At 36.2% G+C, this 23,599-nt stretch overlaps 1 protein-coding gene across 4 annotated transcripts in view; it reads left to right on the forward strand.

The window, feature by feature from the left end:
- Nucleotides 1–23,599, forward strand: part of ZZZ3 (zinc finger ZZ-type containing 3) — a 57,159-nt gene that overhangs the window by 5,542 nt on the left and 28,018 nt on the right. For all 4 annotated transcript variants that reach the window (XM_048313358.1, XM_048313359.1, XM_048313356.1 and 1 more), the window contains exons 2-3: nucleotides 18,282–18,435; nucleotides 20,858–22,419. In XM_048313358.1, coding sequence (XP_048169315.1) covers nucleotides 20,909–22,419 — 1,511 coding nt within the window. In that variant the 5' untranslated portion in view covers nucleotides 18,282–18,435; nucleotides 20,858–20,908. The remainder of the gene's footprint in view (nucleotides 1–18,281; nucleotides 18,436–20,857; nucleotides 22,420–23,599) is intronic.

A 23,599-nucleotide genomic window follows, 5' to 3' on the forward strand; every position in this document is an offset into this window, starting at 1 on the left:
TACTTGTTTAGTCTTTAGCAGAGACGGGGAGACATAATAATAGGTTTCAAATACGGTAAAGTTTGCAACAGACAATAATGTAATAAACTGTTCTCTCTAGGTGGTATAAGAAATAATAGTCCTGAAGAGCACAAAAGGAGATTTTGATATCAGGAAAACCTTTCCAGCTCCAGGAAAGATTATCCAGGACAGATAATTAGAGGGTTATATATCTGAGGGAAGTAATGGGATAGCTATTGCTGAAAGTACTCTAGAAAAGGTTAAATAACCTCCTTTTAGAGGTGATTGAGATGTAATTTTCTGTCCTTGGCTTAGGGGGTAAGATAACTTTTTAGTATTAGATCTCTCCTCATTTTTAGAATTTTGTAATATTGCTGGCCATGATTTAAAAAATAAAACAACAAAACAACATGGTGGAGAAAAAAATTAGTGACGTAACAGTTGTAAGATTCAGTAAAAAAATTCATTAAATATATTCATTAAAGGTTTTTTATAAAATATTTATTAAAGCCATCTGTAATGTAATATTGAAGATAACTTTCATAGAGTCTTCATTGTAGATTTAATATCTTTGACTTGCCTTTATGTGGTTTTAGTGATCCAAAAGAAATAAACTGAGCTAGAGTCGAAGTCTTTCAGAAGACTTCATTCAAGAGAAGCAAATCTCAGAATATAAATTCTAATGAGCCAGGGAGTCGGGTGCATTCCAGCCTCTGAAGTAGAGCGCACCCTGCAGCTTCACCTTCTCTTCGTAAAAAAGGAGATTACAGTTAATATCTGAGACATGTATTTTGAGGGATAATCTTCACTGATAAAGTCTTCAAGTTCCTGAAGAGTTTGTTATATAAATATATATTTGATTAAACTGGAAGAGCTAACCTTGACACAAATATGTTTTTAAAAGCTTTTTAGAGTTAAAAATACTGAACAATTTGATAAAACTGTTTTGAACCAAATTCAGTTTAATGCCTTATTCTGCATTTTTTTCTATTCAAAATCAACTGCCTACATCTCATGTGACCTTGTTCAAGCATTTCTGATTTTTGAAATTTGACAAAGCTGCCTCAGGGTTAAGGGCAAGTGAAGGATAGGCTTTATGTCACATACGTCTATGCTCTGGAATTAGGGAAAGGGTTAAAGTGAAACAAATTCTGTCACATTTCCAGTGTTTTAAAAAGAGTGTAGAGGATTTACATAAAACAGTGCTTTCAATCTATTATAGCCTAACTGTAATTAGACTTTTAGTACGTTTTTCCATCTCACCAATTACATGGATTAAACTTTATGTGTACTTCCACTTCACAGGCTATGAGCATTCTCTTTGATGTAATTGTTGGGAAATTGTGACGAAACCATTGAGAAACAAAGTGTTGGTAACTGACAAGGCACTGGGTTTAGATCCTGGTGTAGTGTTTGCTTACATAAACCTGAAAATCAATAATGAGAGAATGCAAACACTGTTCACTGTATTAGACTGATGTCAGAAAAGGAATTTGTTCCCTTCCTCAAATATTTTAAGTCTTCCAGGGATTTTCCTTCTATGTATCACTGCAGTACAGAGGCTTTTTTGTAACCTATTTTAAAGGGATCATGGTATCTCATGTAGTAAGGGCACAAAGGCTTAAGTCTTAGGCAGAGACAGATGCACGTATTCCCTAAGCTCCACCTGGAGAGGTGAAACTGAGATGCAATTGTCAGAACTGTCTGGAAAAGGCTGCTTTGACCTGGAGTTTGGAGCAGCAGTTGCTGCAGAGTTGCCTGGGGCAGTGTATAGGTGGTGCCTGACTAAAGACTTGGAGTAGAAAGATGTTAACATTACAACAGATGCTGTGGTTTGTTTGCTTTGAGTTATTTTCCTATTTCTAATGTAAAAAAAATTTGCAACCTCAAAAATTGTATCTTATTAATAATTTAAAAATTAGAATATATTGGTATATGTTTTCCACCCACTACCTTCTTTTCTTTTACTTGAGCTTTCTATGTACATGTCTCTGAAAGTCAGAGTATAACTAGCAGCAGGTTTTAGTGGTTAGGGATACATGATCGTATTGCTTTTGTTAGTAACTAATCTGTATAATTGTCAGTTGAAAAGATTTGTCAGTATTTCTGTGCCTTGCTATGGTGCCAGCACTGTTCTTTGGGGATTTCCTCAAAAGCTAGACTTCAGGAAAAAGAAAGCTAACTAGATGTTCTCAGGTCTTCTCAGTCCTCACTTGTCAACATTTCTGGTTTTTTTGGTTCAGGTCTATTTATTTAGCCTTGGGAAAATAGGCAAAATGAGAAGCCACTAGAGCTTATGGAATTTTTTTATTTTTAACTAGTGTTCTATTTTCAGTGGAATCATGGTGTTTATTCCATCAGTTTTCTGAAAATTCTGCTATATTCAGTGCATTGTAAAAAAGGCAGAAAGGCTGAAAAAAATATTCACAGTATCATTGTAGAGGCTGCTATAGTGCACTTACTTTTCATATGTGCGTGGATAGTTTTAAATCCATCTCTGAGGAAGTGGTTTATAACAGAACAAAGTGTAGTTACATAATTTCTCTTAAGTGAGGTCAGGTGAGAATTTTTCTGCATCATGGGAATTCAGTGATACTTTGTTAAGAGCATTCCTAAAATACTTCAGATGAAAAAGGTTCTTCACGTATCTGCCATTTCACAGCCAGTGCCGAAAAGGACAATGAGAAACATTCACTCTGTGTGTGATGTCCTACTGCAAATAAAGCTTCCCACACTTCTGCCATCCCAAAGTGAAGTCTGTCTTTTTCGGATTTCTTGCCATGTATTTTGGAGGTCTGAATTGTTGAACCAAAGTGAATTTTGCAAATCCTTGAGAATGCTCTATACTTATTCTCATAAATGGATTGGTTTTTGGAGTACAGTTTGCTGTCAGGGCCATTCAGATTATACAAGTGTACAGGAACAGATTTGTTGTGCAGTCTTTGGGTTTTGTTCTATGACTGCACCTCAAAAAAAAACCCTCACGCCAACAATGTAGGTAACTAATATCTTGTTAATATTGATGAGTTTTAAGTTATGTCTCTCATGATCTGAAAATATCTCTGGTTAATTCCAGCTCAGAAGCAGTTTTATTGGAAATTCCCATGTTGCATGAAGGGTTATTTTTCCTTCAGTCAGAATTCTGAGTATAGAGAGGGAATGTTTTCCTCTCAGGTTCTGGAGGTAAAGGCAGGCCAGTTACTGTCATTTATCCAGTGTGACTCGTGTCTCATTGATTTTCCACTTGAGAGTTAACTCTGGTGATCAGACCTTTGTGTCCTGCTTTTAGGGTGTATCTCATAATTGAATTAGTTGCAGTTAGATCAGCTATCCTTTTAAAAAACTTTTTAGATTGTTGTATGTCTGTATTTACTTGGCCAAAGAAATTCCCTCAAAGAAACCATCCGGAAAGGTCAGGAGACTCTCAGTGAGGAGAGCTCTGGAGAAGCTTACTGTGTAAAATTCTTGGTACCATTTTCAGTTTTGATTCATGTGTCACTACAGCTTTGTTATATGACTTGTACCAAATAATCATGTGGACGTTTCTTCTCATCCTGTCTGTTCTGTCAGCAGGCCTGATTTGCAGACGTGGCGTGAGCTCCAATCCCTTAAATGTGCCCTTCCTATGTGTGGGCTGTAGTGTGGCTTCCCTGGTTGGTTCACTCTTGTAACTGCCTTGAAATGAAAGTTTGCTTTTCTAATACTTAGACATTAGCTTCTCTTGAAGTATGGACAACTGTTGCTTTTTTGACCTTCACTGACCATATTTTCCATTGGGAGAAGAAGTCAAAATGAGCCCAGGGGTTTGAATCAGTAACAAATAAGAATACAGAAAATTTGCAGGTGTTTTTCCCCCTCAAATGCCTCTTTTTGTGCTTCAGATTCTGTTATTGACGACTTGGATCAGCTAGATTTCAGTTAAGTTTTCAACAGAATTTTAACAGTTTTATATTAAAGTGAACAGTAAACCAGAGTGAAAATAAAGTAAAACATGATGCTATGACCCCTGCTCTGTGGAAGCAGACATGAAGAATGTCTCCCCAGCATTCACAATTCCAGAATACTACAGGTTATAGCTGGGGAATACAGATAGATGGAAACAATAACATGGTGGAGTTAGTTCCTGTGCATCAGTTGTAAAGTATTTTTATCCTCGGCATGGAAGTTTCGAGTTCCAAGATAAGAGAAGTAACTGTGCTACTTAGGCTTACAAAGCGTAAAGGAGAGCCTGAGAGAAGGGCTTCACATTACAGCAAACCTGATCCAAGGACTGTCTGTCACCAAAATGCAAAGTCGTGGGCCCTGTTTTCCACCGGCACCTGTGCTCATTTCACCATTACAGTGAGCCTGTCTAGGAAGCTAAACTAGAAGAAAAATGACTCTTTTGTAAGGACTTGTATTTTCTATATTAGCTCACTGTGAGATTGGATTGAATACAAAAGCAAATACATGGAAAAAATAGGGATGATGTGCCTGAAAGTTACAGGGGAGTGGGATTGCTCCTGTTTGTAGATTAAATCACTTAACGGTAAATAAAACCTCACCTGGGAAGTCTTGTTGCAAAATTAAAGAGAATGATTGAAAGCTCACCAACCTGTGAATCCACTCTGTTGATAAAGGAGTGGGAGCACAGATGGGTGTGGCTTTGATTGCTGTGATAGGAAGGTGGAGGGAAAGTGGTGTCTTGGACAAAACAGTAAAGAAGGAAGTGCTCTTTTGGGAAGCTTCTAAATGAATGTAACTGAGCAGGGGCACAGAAAAGACCATTGCAATAGTTCAGGTGCAAAATGATGAGATTGTTATGAGAGTTACCCACTTGGAGCGACAGTGAAAACCTTTGGACATCAAGCCACCTACTGAAAGAGTGTTCAGTCTCTAAAAAAAGCTGTTTGCTGTTTCTGTAACCTTAATTGTCAGTGAATGGGTAACCTTTGACGTAGGCCTCTGGATCTGCCAACATATTTTTAATTATGATGCTGTTAACTCACACATGGATTTACGTTTTATTTTCTTAGTGGCTTTTAAATACACATACTTTGCAGAGTTGCTCCTTTCTTACCACTTAGAGCCAATAAAAAAAATGTTTTAGTGTTTTCCTCAGTGGAGCAAGGATAATCCAAACTGTGTGCATGCAGAACTCAGAAAGGAAGCAGTGCCCACCTTAGCTGGCATGGGATTTAAGAGGGGCATTTTAAGTCAAAATGGGCAGATGTTTAGAAGATGGTCATTTCAATGTTGATAAATACCTGTAGTGATATTTCAATAAAATTATTTCAGTGACTGCAGAAAAAAACCCTCCTCTAGTTTAGTGATGATACAAATCTGGTGACTCTTTATTTCACCACTGTCTTGAGTCAGAAGGATCTCACAAAACTGAGCAAATGGGTATTAAAATAGAAACTCATTGTTAGGAATGTGAAGTAATGCATAAGAGTAAAAGAACTTTATGCAAAAAAGCCCAACCCTGACTTGAAATCAGCTATTAGTGCTCAGGAAAGTCTTCTGATAGACGTTTCTGTAAAGCCATCAAGTCAGTTTTCACTAGGTGTTAAAAAAGTAAATAGAGTTGAGTATTAATAGAAAGGGGTCATGACATAAAGTATTAACTATTCTGTGGTAAAAATCTATGACATACATAGGCCATGCTTTGAATATGATTATCCCACACTGATCTGTCTGCTAGACTTAGTACAGAAAAGGGCAATAAGAATAATCAAAACTTGGGATAGCTTCTTTATGCAGAACACCAAGGAGGTAAACCAGATAAAGTAACCATTAATTCTAGGATCTTACAGCAAAGGTATGTCCTCAGATGCTGTGAAACTTAATTTTTAAAGGTATGAGAGTTTAATGTTGGTTTTTTTTCCTACTGTTATCAAGGAAGGAATGTGTTTAATTGCTTATTGCCCTAGGAGAGATAATATATCACTGAGTTATGAGGGCTTTGTATGTTCAAGATACAGCAAAGGCAGCCTAGGAGATATATTCTTACTGTATTTTTTTTTCTTCTTCTATGGCTACAGCATTGTGCTGAAATACAGTTGTTCACAGCTGAATAATTTTGTATTTTTTTACAGAAATTTTAGATGTTCTCCAAGATAACTGGCAATCAGGGTTGGGGTTTTTTCAATAATACTTTTTAAAAGCTTAAGCAGTTTTATGGATGGTATATAAACTACATTTGTCGAGTTAATCCTTACTTAATATTTCATGTCCGCTCTTCAGAGGTACTAAGTAAGGAATAAGCGCAGCATTTGTTTTGATATAGTGCTGTTAAATTCCTTAGAATACTTTGTAAAAACTGTGCCTTAGAAAGAGTCAGTAAGGCTTTTTTAGGACATCACTGGCAAACTGTAAGTGTTTTATTATTAAAAAGAACCATATATAGAGTCTTCTGCTTGATATCTTTATAAATGTGAATGTGCAAAAGTGAACCATTATGATTTCTAACTTTGTGACTGCTTTTATTGATTATTTTCAAATTCATACTCTAAAGATTCCAAACTATCTATGGCATATTCAGAAAGCTACTGGTCATACTGGTTTTGGTCTTGTAAGACATAACCATTGCAGTAATTACATCTCTGTAGCTGAATGTTTCAGAGGGATGAAGTAGGAAAAAAGTCAGTTTTACATTGTATTTGTGTCAGTGTCTAAACCCCTAGTAAATAATGTAACTGTTTAGTCTACACTTTATCTAATTTCTTCAAATGAGAAGTTTCTAAATGTGTTGTCATTTGATACAGTGTGTGAGCAATCCTGGTGTGCAGCTCAGAAACAAAGCAAGAACGTAACTGCAAGTGCAGGTTTTTTACTGCTGTGATGGGTTGGCCATTTAGGGAAATGTCTGAACCCTGGCAATCTGCTCATGTTTGCTCAGGATAGGTATGGAAACTACATAATTCACACTCTCTGACACACCTTCTGGCAGCTTCTTCCTGCTTCCTGAATCTGTGATAAAATGTGCTGAAGGTAGATGGTATCTCTTTTTTTTTCCTTTGTTCTTGTGCTCTGAGAAATTCTCTAGTGGCTGAACCTGGAACTTGAATACCCTTTAATGTTTCTTCAGTCCTTTAACCTGATGTTACGGGTTAATTGCAAGGAATGGTAAAATGAGTGTCTCCTTTTATTTATGGGAATAGATACTATCGAGAATTTTAGATACCATAACCAGACTTGTATTTTTATATAAAAGGTTAAATTGCTATTCTACTAAAATGTGGTCAGAGTTTTCCCTGAATTATTGAATTAATAACTGTTGAAGTATAAAATCCATTAAATACTTCCACAGTCATGAATCCTATTGTCTTGAGACAAAAGAGGAAAGTCAAATCTGTGAGAAATTACTTCAGTTTCAGAAAATTAAAATGAGAAGAGGCAAGATGCTGTTTAAAGCCTTGAAGTCTCATGTATTCTATTAGGGTAGATATAGCTGCAAACATACACCTTTGTTTCTAGTGCTGAGTGTATGTATTTGCAATATCTATGACATTACAGTTGCAAAGGCATGCTTTATGCATGCAGTAGCTTCCCATCCTTGATAATACCACAAGGTGGTTTTTTGTTTTATCCCTGAAAAACGTATCTAGGCAAAGTCAGAAAAACTGAAGTGGAAGGGGAAGCTGTGAGTAGAACACAAAAAATTTATTCTGCCGATAAAAAATAGACAAAGCAAAACAGAAAAAAGCCAGTTGAAGGCAGAACGGAGAAAGAGTTAAAATGAAGTTGCTGTGAGAGCTGCAATTGGTATCTAACCTTGTAGCCTTTCCTTTTTTGCCAGGTCTTTATACCCATTTGTAAAAATGAAAATACAGAATTCTCTTTTTACAAAAACATCAGTGGGATAGCCTGAACGCTAAAAATTTATGGGAGCTCAAGGGAAGACAAGGAAAATTCATGGGAGAGAAATTCACTGCAGTTTAGAAAATAGATAGAATTCACATATGACTTATGAGGACTCTGAGCTAAAAATATTTGGAAGCTAGAATGGTATTATACACAGCAGCTCTTGCTTAACCATCTGCTTATCGCGGCTGTTGGAGACAAAGTACTGACTGCAGAGACGTGTGGCTTTACTCTGTGTGAGAAAAGAGGCTTGAAGTTAATAATGTTGAGCATAATTGATTTGCATTTAAATTTAATGAGGAAGAAGTTTTGAAAGTGAATAGTCAATTAACATGCAAAGGGAATCAAGTGTCTGTGCATAGGTGACAGATATGCTCATGTGCTTAGGCAGTAATAAGTACGTCCCTTTTGCTCTGGAAATGTAGTGCAACATCTCAATATCAAGAGAGATCTTTACAAAGTCATTGGTATAGTATTCAGCTGGTGGAACAGGATAATAGAATCAGAATGAATTTTTCACTTCATAGGCAGTCTTTCATTTTATACTTGAACTGTGAGCATAGTTTTGAAAGTAAATTGTCTCAGGTAGTTGCAAGAAGTCATAAACTGAGTGTTGCAAAACAAAACCCTGAAGAACAATAAATTCAAAGCAGAATATCTGGGTATTCCTTATATCACAAAGTTGAATAAAGGAAGCCAAAAGAAAAGCATATGTAGGGTAAACTGTAGTTGTATTTCAGCAGTGTGTTGACAGGTTAATGGTAGGTTTAGAGTAACAGTGTAAAGTCTTAGAAATGCTTTCAAATACATTTTGAATCTATAAAATACTTATATTTAGCACATTAATAAGATACCTGGAGAAGAAACAGCCGATGCATTGTGGTACCGTATGAAAAGTTGTACTCTCCTGGCTTAATCTTTCAAGGGAATAAATTTGTGACTGTGAAAGATCAAGGAACTGTGAATCAGACTATCCTGAATTTTTACTGTGCGAGGGCTGTAGGAACTGCAAATCCTATGAGCAAGCCGGCATCTGGATAAAAAATGAAAGTGGAGCAAACCTAAAGGTTCTTTGTCAGTGGTCACAGGAAAAGCAAAGACCTGTAGGAAAAGAACAAACAAATCCCTGCATTCTTACATGGCAATTACATTGGCAATTAATTAAATTTAATGCCAAAATGTTCAAATAAAAAAAATGTTCATACTGAGAAAGTAAGAGTAACTAAAAGGCTGAAATTTTAAACGTAAATGTAGGCTAGGCAGAACTTCTTTTGTATTTCCAATTGGAACTGTAAGCATAGGCCAGACAAAACACAGAAATTGTAGGAAATAAAAAGCAGCATATTGTTTATCAGTGAATGTACTGGCCTACAAAGGCCTTCTGAGCACAGCAAGAGAGGAAAGCAGAATGGCAAGTAAAACAAAATTACATGTGATGCAGTCATAGTTCTATTTGAATTTCATATCTTAGACTGAAAAAGTAAACAAGGCTACCGATGTACTGTTAAATCAAGGAAATTGTGGCCAGCTATCCTACCTGGAAGTAGCTGGATATAAACAGAAACAGCTAGAAATAGGTGATGTACTAGTTGAACTGGGAGCAGTCTTACAATAAAGTCAGTGCTTTTTTAAATAAAGGCCTCTATTAGCAGTAGATGTGCTGTGATTAAAAGGAAGGTGTATATGATAATGTTTGTATTGCAGGTTTTGTTTCCTGTGCCTGAAGACAGGACAGCAGCAAAACAGAAAGCAGCTGCTCACTATTCCTTTAAAAGCTTTTACAAAACACAGTTCCTGATGCACTTAAAACACCTTCAGTACTTGCCAGGGGAAACTCCCAAGCCAAGTAGACTGAAATATACATAACAGTCTTCTTACTTAGAAAACTTAAATACAGACTGAGCATACAGTGGGAACGCCAGGCTGTAGGGGGTTATTGAAACCTCTCTGCTTAACAAGCTCAGTGTTAGTTACAAAGCAGAATTCAGAAAGTTTCTAAGAATAAATTGTAAAACATTTTTAAGTTCCAATATCTGCAGTTTTGTCAGGATGCCCAAGCACTAGGAGAAAATTTGTCTGCCTTCAAATACTTCTGGGGAAAAAGGCGTATTCTTGGTGTAGATGATGCTGACATCCAGCTCACAGAGCAGGAATGTGCTCAAAACTCCTTTGGAAGACTGTCTGCAATGGCAGAGCTGTCACGTATGGCTAAATATGGCTGTAGCAGTTGTGCTGTGTATTAGACCAAACTGCAGCACGAGGCAATGAAAAGAAACCGTCTCCTATATGGAAGGCAAAGGAGGAATAGCTTTTTACTGCAGATCACTATTTTGAGAACTGCCACAGTGTTGAAGTTCTAGCATAGAGTACAGTACTGAAACATGTCAACAGCTGTAGCATCTCAGACAGTTTCTTTAGATAATAGATGTTTCTCTGGCTGTTCACCAGTGAAACGACTTGGTGTAAATACAATTTTATTGATATGTCAAAGTCAGTTGTAATAGAGCCAAATGAGCATTTAAGAGAGCTGGGGCTCTTAAAAATAACTGCCAGTCAAAAAGTGACATAAGGCAAGTTATTTACAATTGGATACAATAATCTTAAGGGTCTTTTCCAGCCTAAATGATTCTGTGATTCTATGGTAGCAGGCTGTGTTTAAATTCAAGTTTAAAGCATACTTGGCTTATGAGCTTATTCATTACTTTGCTGAGCCCCTTGCATGTGAGAGCTCATCTGTGTGGTGGTGGTGACTGGTGCTATGATTATACACTCAGTATCAGCTGGTGTACCAAGGGATGCCTGTGATTCTGGGAGCATGAAAATGCATCTGGTGAAAAGACACAGCAGGGCCATAGCATAGCAGTGACAGGCTGCTTTTTTGTTTTTCTTCATGGATTTCAGGATAGTTCTGGGTGCCTTCCTGCCCCCAGTCTGTCCTGAATGTGTTTTAAGCATTTAGAATGTGATTTAGATCAGCCATTTTGGTGTCCCTCTATTTGTTTACTGTTTTCACTAAGTAATATTTGAATCCTTAGGCCAATGTAACAACTCGCCCTAAGTTTAGCTGAGAGTAGACATCTCAGAACTGTAGAGAGCTTGCAGCTTTCACAAAAACTGTAGTCCCCTTTTTAAGGGGGATTTGAGCCCAGTAGTTACTTGCTATACATGGTTTGCAAGCAGTCTGGTCAGTGCATGTATAGGTTGGAATTCGCTACACCATCCTTGAGGTTTGGATATGACCAGAGGGAGGAACATGGAATTTTTCAAAATGTTGGAGGTTTGATGGGATGTGTGGCAGAATGGTGCCATGTTTAGGACTACAAAGCCAGCCCATTGCTGATTTGCTTACAGAATAATGTGTATTCCCTAGATTGAGGCAAAAGCATTATCAGATGGAAAAGAAGCGGTTAAAACAGTTTTCGTGAATGGAGATAGCTGGGAAAAACAGCCTTCTCACTTTTTTTTCTTTGCGGAGAGAGGGTGTATTTTAAATTTTGAAGAAAAAATTAGAACGAAAACATTTTAATTCTGAAACAACGTTCAAAATGTTTTACAGGAACTGTTGCATGCCTCGTGTGTCCCTTTTAAACTCTGGGTTTGGATTTGCTTTAGTACAATGCAGCAGCACTTCCAAGCACAGCCCACGCAGAGCACCTGGTTGTGTGTGTGTGGTGCTGCTCTGAGTTGTACATCAGTTTGTCATTGGGAGAGCCTTCTGGGGCTTATGGAGCTGATGCTGTAATTTTGCATATAAAAAGCTGTATTAGCTGGTGCATTTCAAATGCATGCCCTTGACTGAAAATCATCTGGGATAAAAATATGTTCTAGACAGTATTTCATACAATATGCACTTTACAGTGTACTTCATAAGGTAGCATGTTTGTAGTCACTGCTCCAAAAGTAAATCAGACAGAGTAGTAATTTCCAGTGTAATATTCTACAAAAATGAGCAAACTGGTTTATCCTGAGGCTTTTAAGAAAAAGTAAAGGAGCACTGATTTTCTCCATCACGTTCCTTTTCATCTGTAAACTGCTAGCAGGATTATTAAGTACTTGACAACCTCTTACAATTGCAACCTACCTATAGGAAAAAGCAATGTCTTTTTATGCTAGGTATCTTCTGTGCATTGTAATAATAACTTCTTCAGGAAATAAATAGTATTTTTTCTATTTATATGAAACTGTGTTCTGTGTTTAAAAGATTAAATACAATTGGAGTCTTCTGCTAGAGTAACAGTTTGATAAATGGTTACTGTAATTAAGTTAGTGTAATTAATTTTATAATGAGCTTTTCAAGAACCTGTGTGATTTAATGTATCTCAAAGATGTTAGTCACATGTTTTGGTAATCTTGCACAGGAGATATTCTTTGGATAACAGGACAGCTAATTAGCAATTGAATGGTTTCACATGAAAAAAGCATATTATAATTTAGAGTGGGACTTTCACCTAGGATGATAAAGTGGATTGGGTAGGTGTGGTGATAAGGATACAGAGGGATGACCACTAAGTGAGGCTAAGCATAGTTTTTTTAATTGGGACATGGTATATACATAGTCTGGTTTTAATTTTCTTGTTAATTGTATCAGACAGCAGTGACTTTATTGACTATAGATGAGTCAGTAAAGTAGGGTGTTTACTTAAAGCTGCTGTCTTTATTCAGGACAAGTGCAATTTGTATTAAATGATCATTTTTTGCGTTTTTCTGTTAAGATGACATGGTTAAGATGAACACACCAGGTGATGTGTTGAAGTGTGGAATGTGGTTTGTTGTTCCAAGGGGCTGTGGTACCACCTTACAAAGTTCACAACTTCACCTTTTGTTGTGGCCACGTGATCCCATGCTTGTGCTGAGCACATTGTTCTTTAATAGACCCACAGGAAAAATTTATTCATCTGGAGCCATCTGAAAGGAAAAGAAGAAAAGATGGTATTTTCAACTCTGACCTATTTGTGGATTGTTATTTCAGAGTACAGTTCCACAAATAGTTGTGTTGACAGAGTTGCCCCAGGTATTTGTGACAAATAATTGGGATGAGTGCGGTGTGATGCATTTAGGTGAGTTGGGACTAGGTAAAATCACAGATTCTGCCTTTTCCTTGCAGTTATTCCCAGTTCCGGTTTTCCTTCTTCACAGTTGTGATCTTTCTGTCTTCTAGTAGTTCTTCAGGATTTCCAGTCTGTCTCTTTTTCCAGTCAGCATCCACTTATTTTGCTAGTGTAGCTGCTGTCCTTACCTGTGGATTCACATTTAGCATTCCCCTCAGCCTGCCTTCATCACAGCTCCACGAGGATTTTTTTTTCTCAGGCAAACACTTCTCTATGCTGAATTCCAATTTCTTACTCCAAAATATGGAGGAAGAAAACCTTCTTGAAGAAACAGTTAGATGTGTCTTAAGCAGTAAGAAGGATTTAAAATAATTTCCATATTTGTGCACAGAAATGAGTAATTATTTTGACTGAGAATTCAGGAGAGAGACAGCAGGGTGGGAATATCAGTCTGAGACAGATGCCTCAATGTATAATTTCAGCACAAACTCTAATTTGGCCAAGATACAAGAAACTGGAAGCAGTTTAAGTGTTTCAGGCTTTAAAGAGAAGAAATTTGATATAGTGGTTGCTTTTCTAGAGTTCTGCTGTAAAGTCACACTTGTGTAATTCATATTTAATTTTATGTGAAGTAATTTTGCAATCTTATCCTGGAATGTCTGGCTGGAAGAGGGGTGATGCCTATATCATACCCATCCTCCCAGTAAGTTTCCTCATATAGGCATCCCAGAAGAGTGAGAAATACCAGTGCTGTCAGCAGTTTTGATAATACTGCTGAGTGGAAGGGGTGCAAAGGAACAGATGTACGTTGCTGGTCATTGTCATATAACTTTCTGGTTCAACCTTTTTCTTATATTTTGTGATTTTAGAGAAAGAATAAGACAGTGTTGGAGAGGAGGAGGATGAGCTTTTGTTTGTTTTCATATATCCTATTATTTAAGTACCAATTAATTTTACCTGGCCATTACGGGGTTTTTTTCTTCCAGAAAGAAGTAGAAATAGCTTTCCACAAGAAGATTCTTTCTGAAGAATTTTTTTCCTCTTACGTAAGAATGGGTTTGTCTAGCCTAGTGAACTCATCTATTTTAAAGAAGAAAAATAGCATATTGAACTACCCATTCTGGTTCTTCACAGTTTTAGTTTTGAGTAAAACATTTCCTTTGCTAGTTTGCTAGCTTTAAAAACCTGTTGATAATTTTTTCATGCTATTCTACTTTTGTTTCTTTTACTTTATCTTACTTGCCTTTTATGTATAAGATTAATATAAGTAGTCCCATTCTGACAGACTATATTTTGACCATATGTAATATAATCTTACTGTGTCAGAGACAGCTGAAATCTCAGAATAGTTCCGTTAATGTTTATTTATTTTTATTGCATTTAAGCTTTCATTATAGCTTTAGGCTGCTTATTGTTATATATTATTTTGGGTAACATCTTCATAATGTCTTTTGGTGGAGGTTATTTCTATCATTTGAAAGTACTGCTTGTTTTGATGTAATGTAGAATCAGAAAGATAAAATGCTGTTTCCAGAAAACTGATTTCTTGCTAATGCAGTTATGTGAAGCTCAGTATGTGTGGGAAGAGATGCTGGCATACTCTAGATGTGATAGACTGCTGAATATAATTTGTTAAATGAAATTCGTCCCTAATTTAGTAATACTATGTTAGGAAGTGATGTATTTTCTATGTGGAGATAATCCAAAATCTTGATAATCTCGTGTCTGTGTAGATTCTCATCTTTTCAGAGGTGCTAATTTTTTTGTCTTGGGCAAATGAGGGATTAGATTCTGTTTGCATAAATATCTTTTGCTTTCAATTTTTAAAAATGTACTGTTTTAAGTAACATTCCATTGCTCTGCAGAGAACTGAAGAACTGCTATTTTATACCACAGAGATCCATCAGTTTTATTTATTACTTTGAGCAATTCTATATGTGTGTCACATTTGCTCTTGTAAATGGTAACTTTGCCAATAGCAGATGTTGTCTCTGAAGTAATTTGGGGATTTACTGAAGTATGGTACTAGAGAGTGCTCCTGCTATCAGATATCCACAGATGCAATATCTGAACACTGGGAAGAGCTGGAATCTTTATCATTGCAGTATTATCACTGGGCATGCTGATTGATAGATGAGACTCAGAAGAACAAGAAGAGAATAAATTATTTCTCTTCAGTATGAAGATGATTTGTTATACTCTAGATCAGATGAACACACTGTTCTGTTTTCTAGGGTTGAATTGTTGTGGAAGACTTCAGAATACTGCCCATTATCATGAAATAGTGACATCAAATAACCATTGGAGACTTCTTTTGTTGCAAGAGTCTGTTCTCCCCCACCCCCAGTACACGGTTATTTTTTTATTTGTTTGATGTTGTGTGTAATGTTATTTTATCCATCTTAAGTTCCAAATACTTAATTCCACCACAGGTACAGTAGAGGCTTCGGTTGCTTTGCTGCTTTCAGGTCTGGTATACACCCAGTGCGTTCAGGTATTGACTGAGTCTTTTCACTGTCTCTTTTCTAGCTTAGGGTCACATGGAACATACTTTTAACTGTATCCATGTTTCTGGATTCCTTAAACAATTGGGCTCATACTTGACTCTCAGATAGACAGTACCAGTGTAATGCAGTAAAAAAATCAGTTATTCTGCATATTTAGGAAGGGTTTTCCTCATTCTGCTGTCTTTAACTGGGGTTTCATCTCTATGTAAATGTTTGTTGCTAGAAGTTTCATGCACACAGTTCAGCATTCAGTAACTTTACTAAATAGGCTTGTGGTTAAGTTAAATAAAAATTCTAGGATAATGTGAATATGGTGTGTTTTGGTAGAGTTTGCCTAAAGCTGAGTAAGTTTAAGGGTTCTTAATGCAAAAATGCATACCCTGAAATACATCCTATGTTGTCATGAAATTCTTGATTGCATGTAAGATGTACAGACAATTTCTGCAAGCGGTTGAACTTCAGTCTCACTCTGAAGATTGTCCCTACTGATTAGTGTGTGACCATTTCTGGTATGGTTTCAGCAGCAACATTTGCTCACTGGCTTCTTACAGAGGTCCTTTCCCACAAGAGACAAATTCAGAGTCCCTTACTTATTTCACAGCTCTGTCTGCATTACACTCTGTTTAACCTGTAACTTCTTAATTTTTAGTGGGCTCTGCAAACCATAGTGTGTTGTTTCTTGGCTGATTATCACTCGTCAAACTTGCAGTCTTTATTGCAGTATTCCAGTATTCTTCCTTAAATGTTGATATGGTTCCCTGAAGAAAGGCTTTTAGAGCTAAAAGCTTATTTAGTTTCCCTTGCACTCCTAATTCCAGCTCATAAATAGTTTCTAAAATGAGTGATGTCCGAAACATTAAATTACTCTTCCATTGAATTTCTCTGCCACAGAAGATGTGGTTGTTCTAAGTGAAAAATGTCATTGTAATTGGTTATGCAATGTAAAGGAATAATAGTTAATTTTCAAGACAGTTTTTCCATGGAAACTTTTGGGAAAAATTATATAATTGTTCACTTGTTAAGCCCCTGTGAATGTTGTTTTCTAGGTTTTAAGCATAATTGAGGTGCAGTCATTTCACTGTATCCTGATTAAAGTTTCCTGGTTTTTTTTAAATTATTATTCCCTCCTCCATCCCTGCCAACTGTTACCAAACAAAAAATCCTGACTAGGTAAAACTTTTCTTACCCACTTTGGTTTCTCCTCTTTGATATTTACACAATGTTCTTGCTGTGTCTAAAATGCTTTAGCTGTCCCCAAAGGCACATAGACACAGCAGGGATTGTGTCTTTCCTACTGTGAGTAAAAAAGGGTTGTTTTGGGCAAAAGAAAATCAGGAGAGATGAGATGTACAAATCTGACAAAATACTGACATCACAATTCCAGCCATTCCTGAAACAACTTATTCATATGTTCTTTACTTAGGACTGGTAAAAGTAATTAAAAATGTTGAGATTAGGCTACCTTCTGATTGACTCACTTATATTTTAAGTGTTTTGTTTGGATGATTTTTTGTTTAAATGTATTTCGTATTTTTACCAAAGTTACAGAGCTTTAGTATTTTTTGAGGTATGTTGTTCTTTTGCAAAAATTGGTCAAAATCTGTCATAGTTTTGGTGTCTCTAGACAATGTGGATTTAGAGTAACATGCTTTTTCAAGTGGTTGTCTTTGCCTTCTTGTTCTTCCATTCTTTATTTGTGTTATTATGATGTTAGTTCTCTGTTTGTTAAATTGAGAAATCCCACTGCATAAATGAAACCTGATTTGATTTAGTTATCTACATAATAGAATTTATGGTACTTCATGTAGCATCACCGTAGAAACATCTTCTGTTACTGAATTTCACCGCAATTAGACGTAATTAATCTCTTCTCCTCTTACGTAGCTCAGTTTGTATTTTGAATTGGCCACTTAATGGTGAATTAATTTGCTGTTCTTAGCAGTATGAAATCCTAACTAGGTTGAAAGTAAAGACAATTTCCAGTAATCTAAATATAAAAACTGTGTAGAATGAAGAATACTGAGGAACCTGTCAGCTTGTGTTTTGCATCATGAAGTTTTGAGCTGTCAAGATGAAAATAAGCTCACTTTTATTATGTCAATAGAATATGAAGAAAGCTTCAATAACCACTATTCTTTAGTGAATTATGGTGCCTTCATAGTACTAGATGTTCTGAAATTAAAGGTGATTGCTGGTATGTTTTTTCAAGTAGTAACTTGGTCATTGGCGCAAATGCCTAACGTGGAGATGACTGAAAGCATTGTGTGACTTTTGGGTCTCTAGATGTATTTCTGTCTTTCAGTATCCAAAATACTTCACTTCCACTACAAAGGAGGTGCTATACATTGTTTTCCTTGGATGAAGGATAGGTTTAATGTGAACTCTAGAAAGTGTTTTAGTCCTGTTGTATAGATGGAGGTTATTCAAGGATTTGGAGCCAATATAAGTTTAGAGTTCTGCTCAGTTAATTAAAATTAACTGTGTATCTAATTATAAAATACATTGGACAATGCATTTCATAATTCATTAGTTGTAGTAATACCTTTCACTATTTGTTTTCTTGTGTCTCTTCAAATACCGTCTGAAATTTGAACACTCTAACACGACTCTGGTGAATTCATTTGCTTGCACGTTTAGTGTATGATACAGTGAATCACTTAGAAACTACCACAAAAGGTATTTTACATTTGAAACCTAAATTAGCATTTCACATACTTAATTACTTTATAGCATATTGTTCTTTCCTTATGTAGGACACTTTTAAAATTGATAATTTCTTCTTTAAAAAGCTGTTATTCTTTGTATGTCCTGTTGCATTCTTCTTTGTTTTCAGTGTAGTAATTTAAATGTTTTATTGATATCTTTGTCTTTTTCTCAACAGTTTTCAAAATCTTGTTAATGTGATGGCATAAACTAGTAAAGCATTTGGATTACATGATGGATATCAGAAATGTTGACTGATATTATTTGAGTGGTACAGTAAGAGTCTGCTGCATGAAATGCCAGAAGTTTATATTTCTTCTAGTTTTGAAGTGGTAAGTTTTTTTACATTTGTACTAAGGAAATAATAACTTTTTATCTTGTCATGTAGGGTATATTTCTTTAGAAAGTATCATATCAGCAAATCAGTAAAGATTTCTCTCTTGCATAAGATTTCTAAAGTCTGCTGAGTTCAGCAGTAATTACTAACCAAAGTATACATTTGTATTTGGTTTAGGTTATTTTGTTGGTATTGATTTGAAATGTCAGTTACTCACCCCTAATGTGTGCTAGCTTTAATTAGAACAACCATGGGGAAATGGAATATGTAAATAAACACTGTTTTTCATGTTTGGGTTCAACCCCAAATGAGATCACTCTCCAGATGGTATTGAGCTTGTGTGCAAAGAGGGAGAATATGCAGGCGAGTTTATCCATGTGGAAAATAGGTATGAAAACCATTATAGAAAACACATAGTGTTTTGCTGTCTTCAATCAGCTGCTGATGTTTGACCATTTTCTGCTTGATGTATTATTTATATTTTCTCTTAAGGCAGAGTGTGTTGGAGAGCTCTCACTTATTTAATTTTAAGTGGACAGAATGAAAGTCCTGCAGCATCTCTTTAGATGTACTTTCAGGAATACAGACTGCATTCATGTAAGGCAGCAGGAATAGCTAACAAGTAGGAGGGTTGTAGCAGCACAAATAAATTGCAGTTTTGAGAACATTTGAAATTTTCACTTTATAATTGTTTTTTTCTTTGTTGCACAAAATGATGTGCTGTTGTACACAGTTGTGTATAGAGCTATACCACGTGTACACAAAATTACGTGCTTTCTTCTACGGTTCTGTCCAGAACTACACCAAGCAATACTTTTAAGATACATTGCTTTCCTTAAGAAATACTGCTTGCATTATGAATTCCTAAACATACAATATAGTAAATATTGCTAATTGTTAAACAGAATTGTATTGGTTGAGAGTGTACTGGTCTTGTCCAATTCTCTTTTCTTTTCTAGGACTATCCAACACTTAAAATAGTAGATATGGGAGAATTTATGTTCTTTTTTTTTTTCCTTCTTTGCTGAAAATAAAAAACACTTCTTGAAACAGTTTTCTACATTTATTATTTTCAGCATTTCTTAGTAATGTGTGAAAGGTTTGATTCCATATTTTAAATTTGTAGTCTTCACATCACATCACAGTTGTACGGGTATGTGTAATCTGGAATTAGGGTAGATGAAAAAGGGAAGGTATGCCATTATGCACAAATGTGAATCTATTCAATTAACATGGCTATTATGACAGATCTGTGGTGATAAGCAGTTTGACACATTAAACTTCTAAAGATTAAATGAATAGAAGGGTAAGACTGAAATAATTTCTCTTAAAAATTATTTTGAGATACTGGGCAGGTCAAGTACTCCTGCATTTCACTCTGAAATGTGAAATACAGACACTCTGAAATGGGACGTTTCATAGTTACCTTTGAACCTGAATTTACTTAAATCTGATGTGAGTGATGATTCATCTCACCAACTAAGAGACTTGGGAAACAGCCTTCCAGTACCTCAGAGGAGATGACTGATAGAACCAGGCTTCTTGTTGTCATAAGTGATACAGAAATAGGAGAGGCCCCACCTGGGTATAAGAAAAAATGTTTTTGATTTAAGGACAGTTAAATACTGGAACAGGTTGCCCAGAGAAGTTGTGGAATATCTGTACTCAGTGTTTTTCAATACCCAGCTGGATAATGTCCCATGTAACTAAATCTGAATTTAGGCCTCGTGTTCATTTGAATGGGAGGTTGGATAGGATTGCCTTCCAAAGCCCTTTCCAGCTGGAATGATTTCATGATTCTGATACAGAAATTTTATTTCATTTTTACTAATAATAACTGTAAGTATTTTTTAATGGTGTGCTTTATTTTTTTTCAATTCCCTGATAAATTAGAATTGCAGTTCTGTTTTCTTATTTATGAGAGATTTGTTTTTGCTTTAAGCAACAACTGAGTAAGCAAATGCAATTTTAATGGTTTACTTCTTAGTCTGTGAAACCATGTAACTGGAAACTGTGGGATATTGAGAAGACAATCTCATACTTTTTACTAGAACAGACAAATTTAAATAATAATACCAATACATTGTAACATATGTACAATGCATAAAAACAGTGTGTTTTACTAACTAGAGACTAACTGGGACATTCCAGCCTTACATAAGGCAAAAATATGAGCAACACTCACACAAGTACTAAAGCCAGAATAACCACAAATACAAGTCAGCTGCTTTGTAGCTGAGATGGAAAAATTTAATGCACTAAAGAAATACCACAGAAAGAAGCAGTGTGAATACATTGAATGGGCTTATTCAGTTTTGCATTGGTGTATTTGAGACAATACATTCTTCAGATTTGCTGTGTGTCTAGGTGTTTTTTAAGTATTTTTTCTGACTGTTTTGTTTACATTTTTTTTGAAGGTTTCCCAGTGAGTGGATCACGATGAACATACTTTAGGGACTCGCCATAGTATGGCTGCTTCTCGATCTACTCGTGTTACAAGATCTACAGTGGGTTTAAATGGTTTGGATGAAAATTTTTGTGGTAGAACATTAAGGAACCGTAGTATTGCTCATCCGGAGGAAGTCTCACCCCATCCTCAAATCCGATCCAGGTCACCAAAGAAGAGGCCAGAGTCTGTGCAAACTCAGAAGGGCAGCAACGGTGGCAGAACTACTGATCTGAAACAACAGAGTGCTCGGGAGTCATGGGTGAGCCCTAGAAAGAGAGGGCTGTCTACTTCAGAAAAAGATAATGGTGATAAGCAGACTGTGGAAAATAGTGAAAAAAAACAAGCAGAACCTGTTTCACCAGTTTTGAAAAGAATTAAGCGCTGTCTACGTTCAGAGGCACCCAACAGTTCTGAAGAAGACTTGCCCACTAAAGCAGAGAAGGAGTCATTGGAGCATAAAAGCTTAGTGTCAGACAGTGATGCAGCCTCCACAGGGACTAAGCGAGCTTGTCGATGTCTTATATTGGATGATTGTGAGAAAAGGGAAGTTAAAAAGGTGAATGTCTGTGCAGAAGGGTTTAATAATTCTGCAGTAGTTGAAGAGGTTGCAGGTTATCAGACTGTCAATGGAGTTGGTGAGAGAGACTCAAATTCTCTTAACTGTGATGACTGTCAGCTTGATGGGAATGCTAAGCAAAACAGTGCTGGTTCCCGTACGCCCAAGGACAAAACAGTAGCAGAAAATGGAAACTCATTTGCCCATTCTTCGTTGTTGCTTAATAGCAGCAAAGAGGACAGTGTTGTAGACCATTATGTGCCTTGCACAAACTCTCAAGAACAGGTAAAGTTAGAGGACCACAAAACAATAAATGACTGTTTGCCTGAGGAGCATGCTAATCAGGCATATGAGCCAGCCACAGGGTCCTTTTCTGAAATCCAGTCATCTTTGTTAAGGGATTCGGAGGAGGAGGTGGATGTTGTGGGAGATAGCAGTGCCTCTAAGGAACAGTGTGCTGAAAACACCAATAGCAACCTGAATACTCACCAGGACAGTGCATCAATCTCAGGTGAACCTGAACCACATTCTTCAGTGCTGAACTGTGTTTCAGCTCAGATGACAAATATGTTGGAACTTCAAGAACACAGATACACGTTGAGAACTTCACCACGAAGGGCTGCCCCTGCCAGAAGCAGCCCTACTAAAAATAACTCTCCTTGTAGAGAAAACGGACAGGTTGAGGAAAATAATCTTAGTCCTACTGAAAAGAATGTACCTGTAGGTATTAATAATATCAATGGATCTCCCAAAAAGTCTGAAGAAATCAAACAGAATGAAAAAGAGAGAAATAGTAATACAGGGGATCATGGGAGTGATGGACTAAGAAAGCCACTGTCTGAGTCTAGACTTGTTGCTGGATATGTACCATCTGCCAAAGACAGTGCCAACATCCACACTGCAGAGGAGGATGAGGAAGAGCCTGATGTGTATTACTTTGAATCAGATCATGTGGCATTGAAACACAACAAAGAGTATGTGTAACTATGGTAACCATGAATTCTGCTTTTGTTTCTTACCAAAAATATATTATTATTACTAAAATCATAAAGTATTTAACATACTTCCACAAAAATTTAAGTGCTTTATAATTTTCATACTCTTCAGTCTTCATTTTTCTTGTTTCTACCTCAGACAAAATTAAACTATTTAATATGCAGTATGGTACAGCAATGTGGTTTATACATTTCTAGCAATTGGAATTCTTGAGCCAGAACTTGAGTTTTTTGAGTTTTTTCGGGTTTTTTGTTTGTTTAAAAGTGCATCTGTTATTTATTTTCTCTTAAAAACTAGCTGGAAGGAAAACCAAAGGAAACCAAACTTTAAATTAGATTGCAGTCATTTGTCAGTATATCCAGTAGACACTGCAGATACAGCTTATACAATTATTCTGCTGTACATAGAAGTTGAAGTTAAATACTTTTTTCAGAGTGTCATGGGAAAGAACTCAGCATTATTGTGTTCAGGAAGATGAATTGATCAAATGCAGCAACTTTTTCCAAAGTAAATTATGTCTACATTGCTATTTTTATTCTTTATATGTAAATATATACATGTACAAATGATGATGATTATTACTATTATAAAAGAGCTTTAACTTGTTTTTATGTTTATCATCTGAATGTCTGTAAGTAGAACTATGGTAATTATACCTTGTGCAAGAGATTTTTGAAACAAAAGGGCCATTCACTGAAGAAAGTTTACATGGAGAAAATTTGTCTTCAAGCAGTAGATCAGGACACAGTTTTTTATTTCATAGCATAGTCTTTGTAATGCTGTTTTGACTCCTCTGTTTTGCTGTTTAGTAGGTGTTCTCTATGTTGTTGTGAGTTCTGAAAGGCCAAGTGCAAATGATCTTCAGTTTGCTTCATATGAAGGGCTGAAGCACTGGTAGTAGTTCAGTGTAAATGTAGTGAATGTTCACGGCACAGTTACTGTGAATATGGGCACAGGGCACAGATGGTTGTTTAATCCAGTATGACTGGATTTTTTTATATTACAGTTGCATTATTTATATAGTGAAGTTTTGTTCAGTATTAGATATGAATAAATAATTTTAATCAGAAAATTCTGAATTTGAGCATTGGTTGGACAAACTATGATTTCAAAGTAATGATCAAGTATTTGCAGCTTCAGCCAACAGTCCAAAGTGGA

This window comes from Corvus hawaiiensis, chromosome 9, assembly GCF_020740725.1.
Source record: "Corvus hawaiiensis isolate bCorHaw1 chromosome 9, bCorHaw1.pri.cur, whole genome shotgun sequence".
Taxonomy (NCBI): Eukaryota; Metazoa; Chordata; class Aves; order Passeriformes; family Corvidae; genus Corvus; species Corvus hawaiiensis.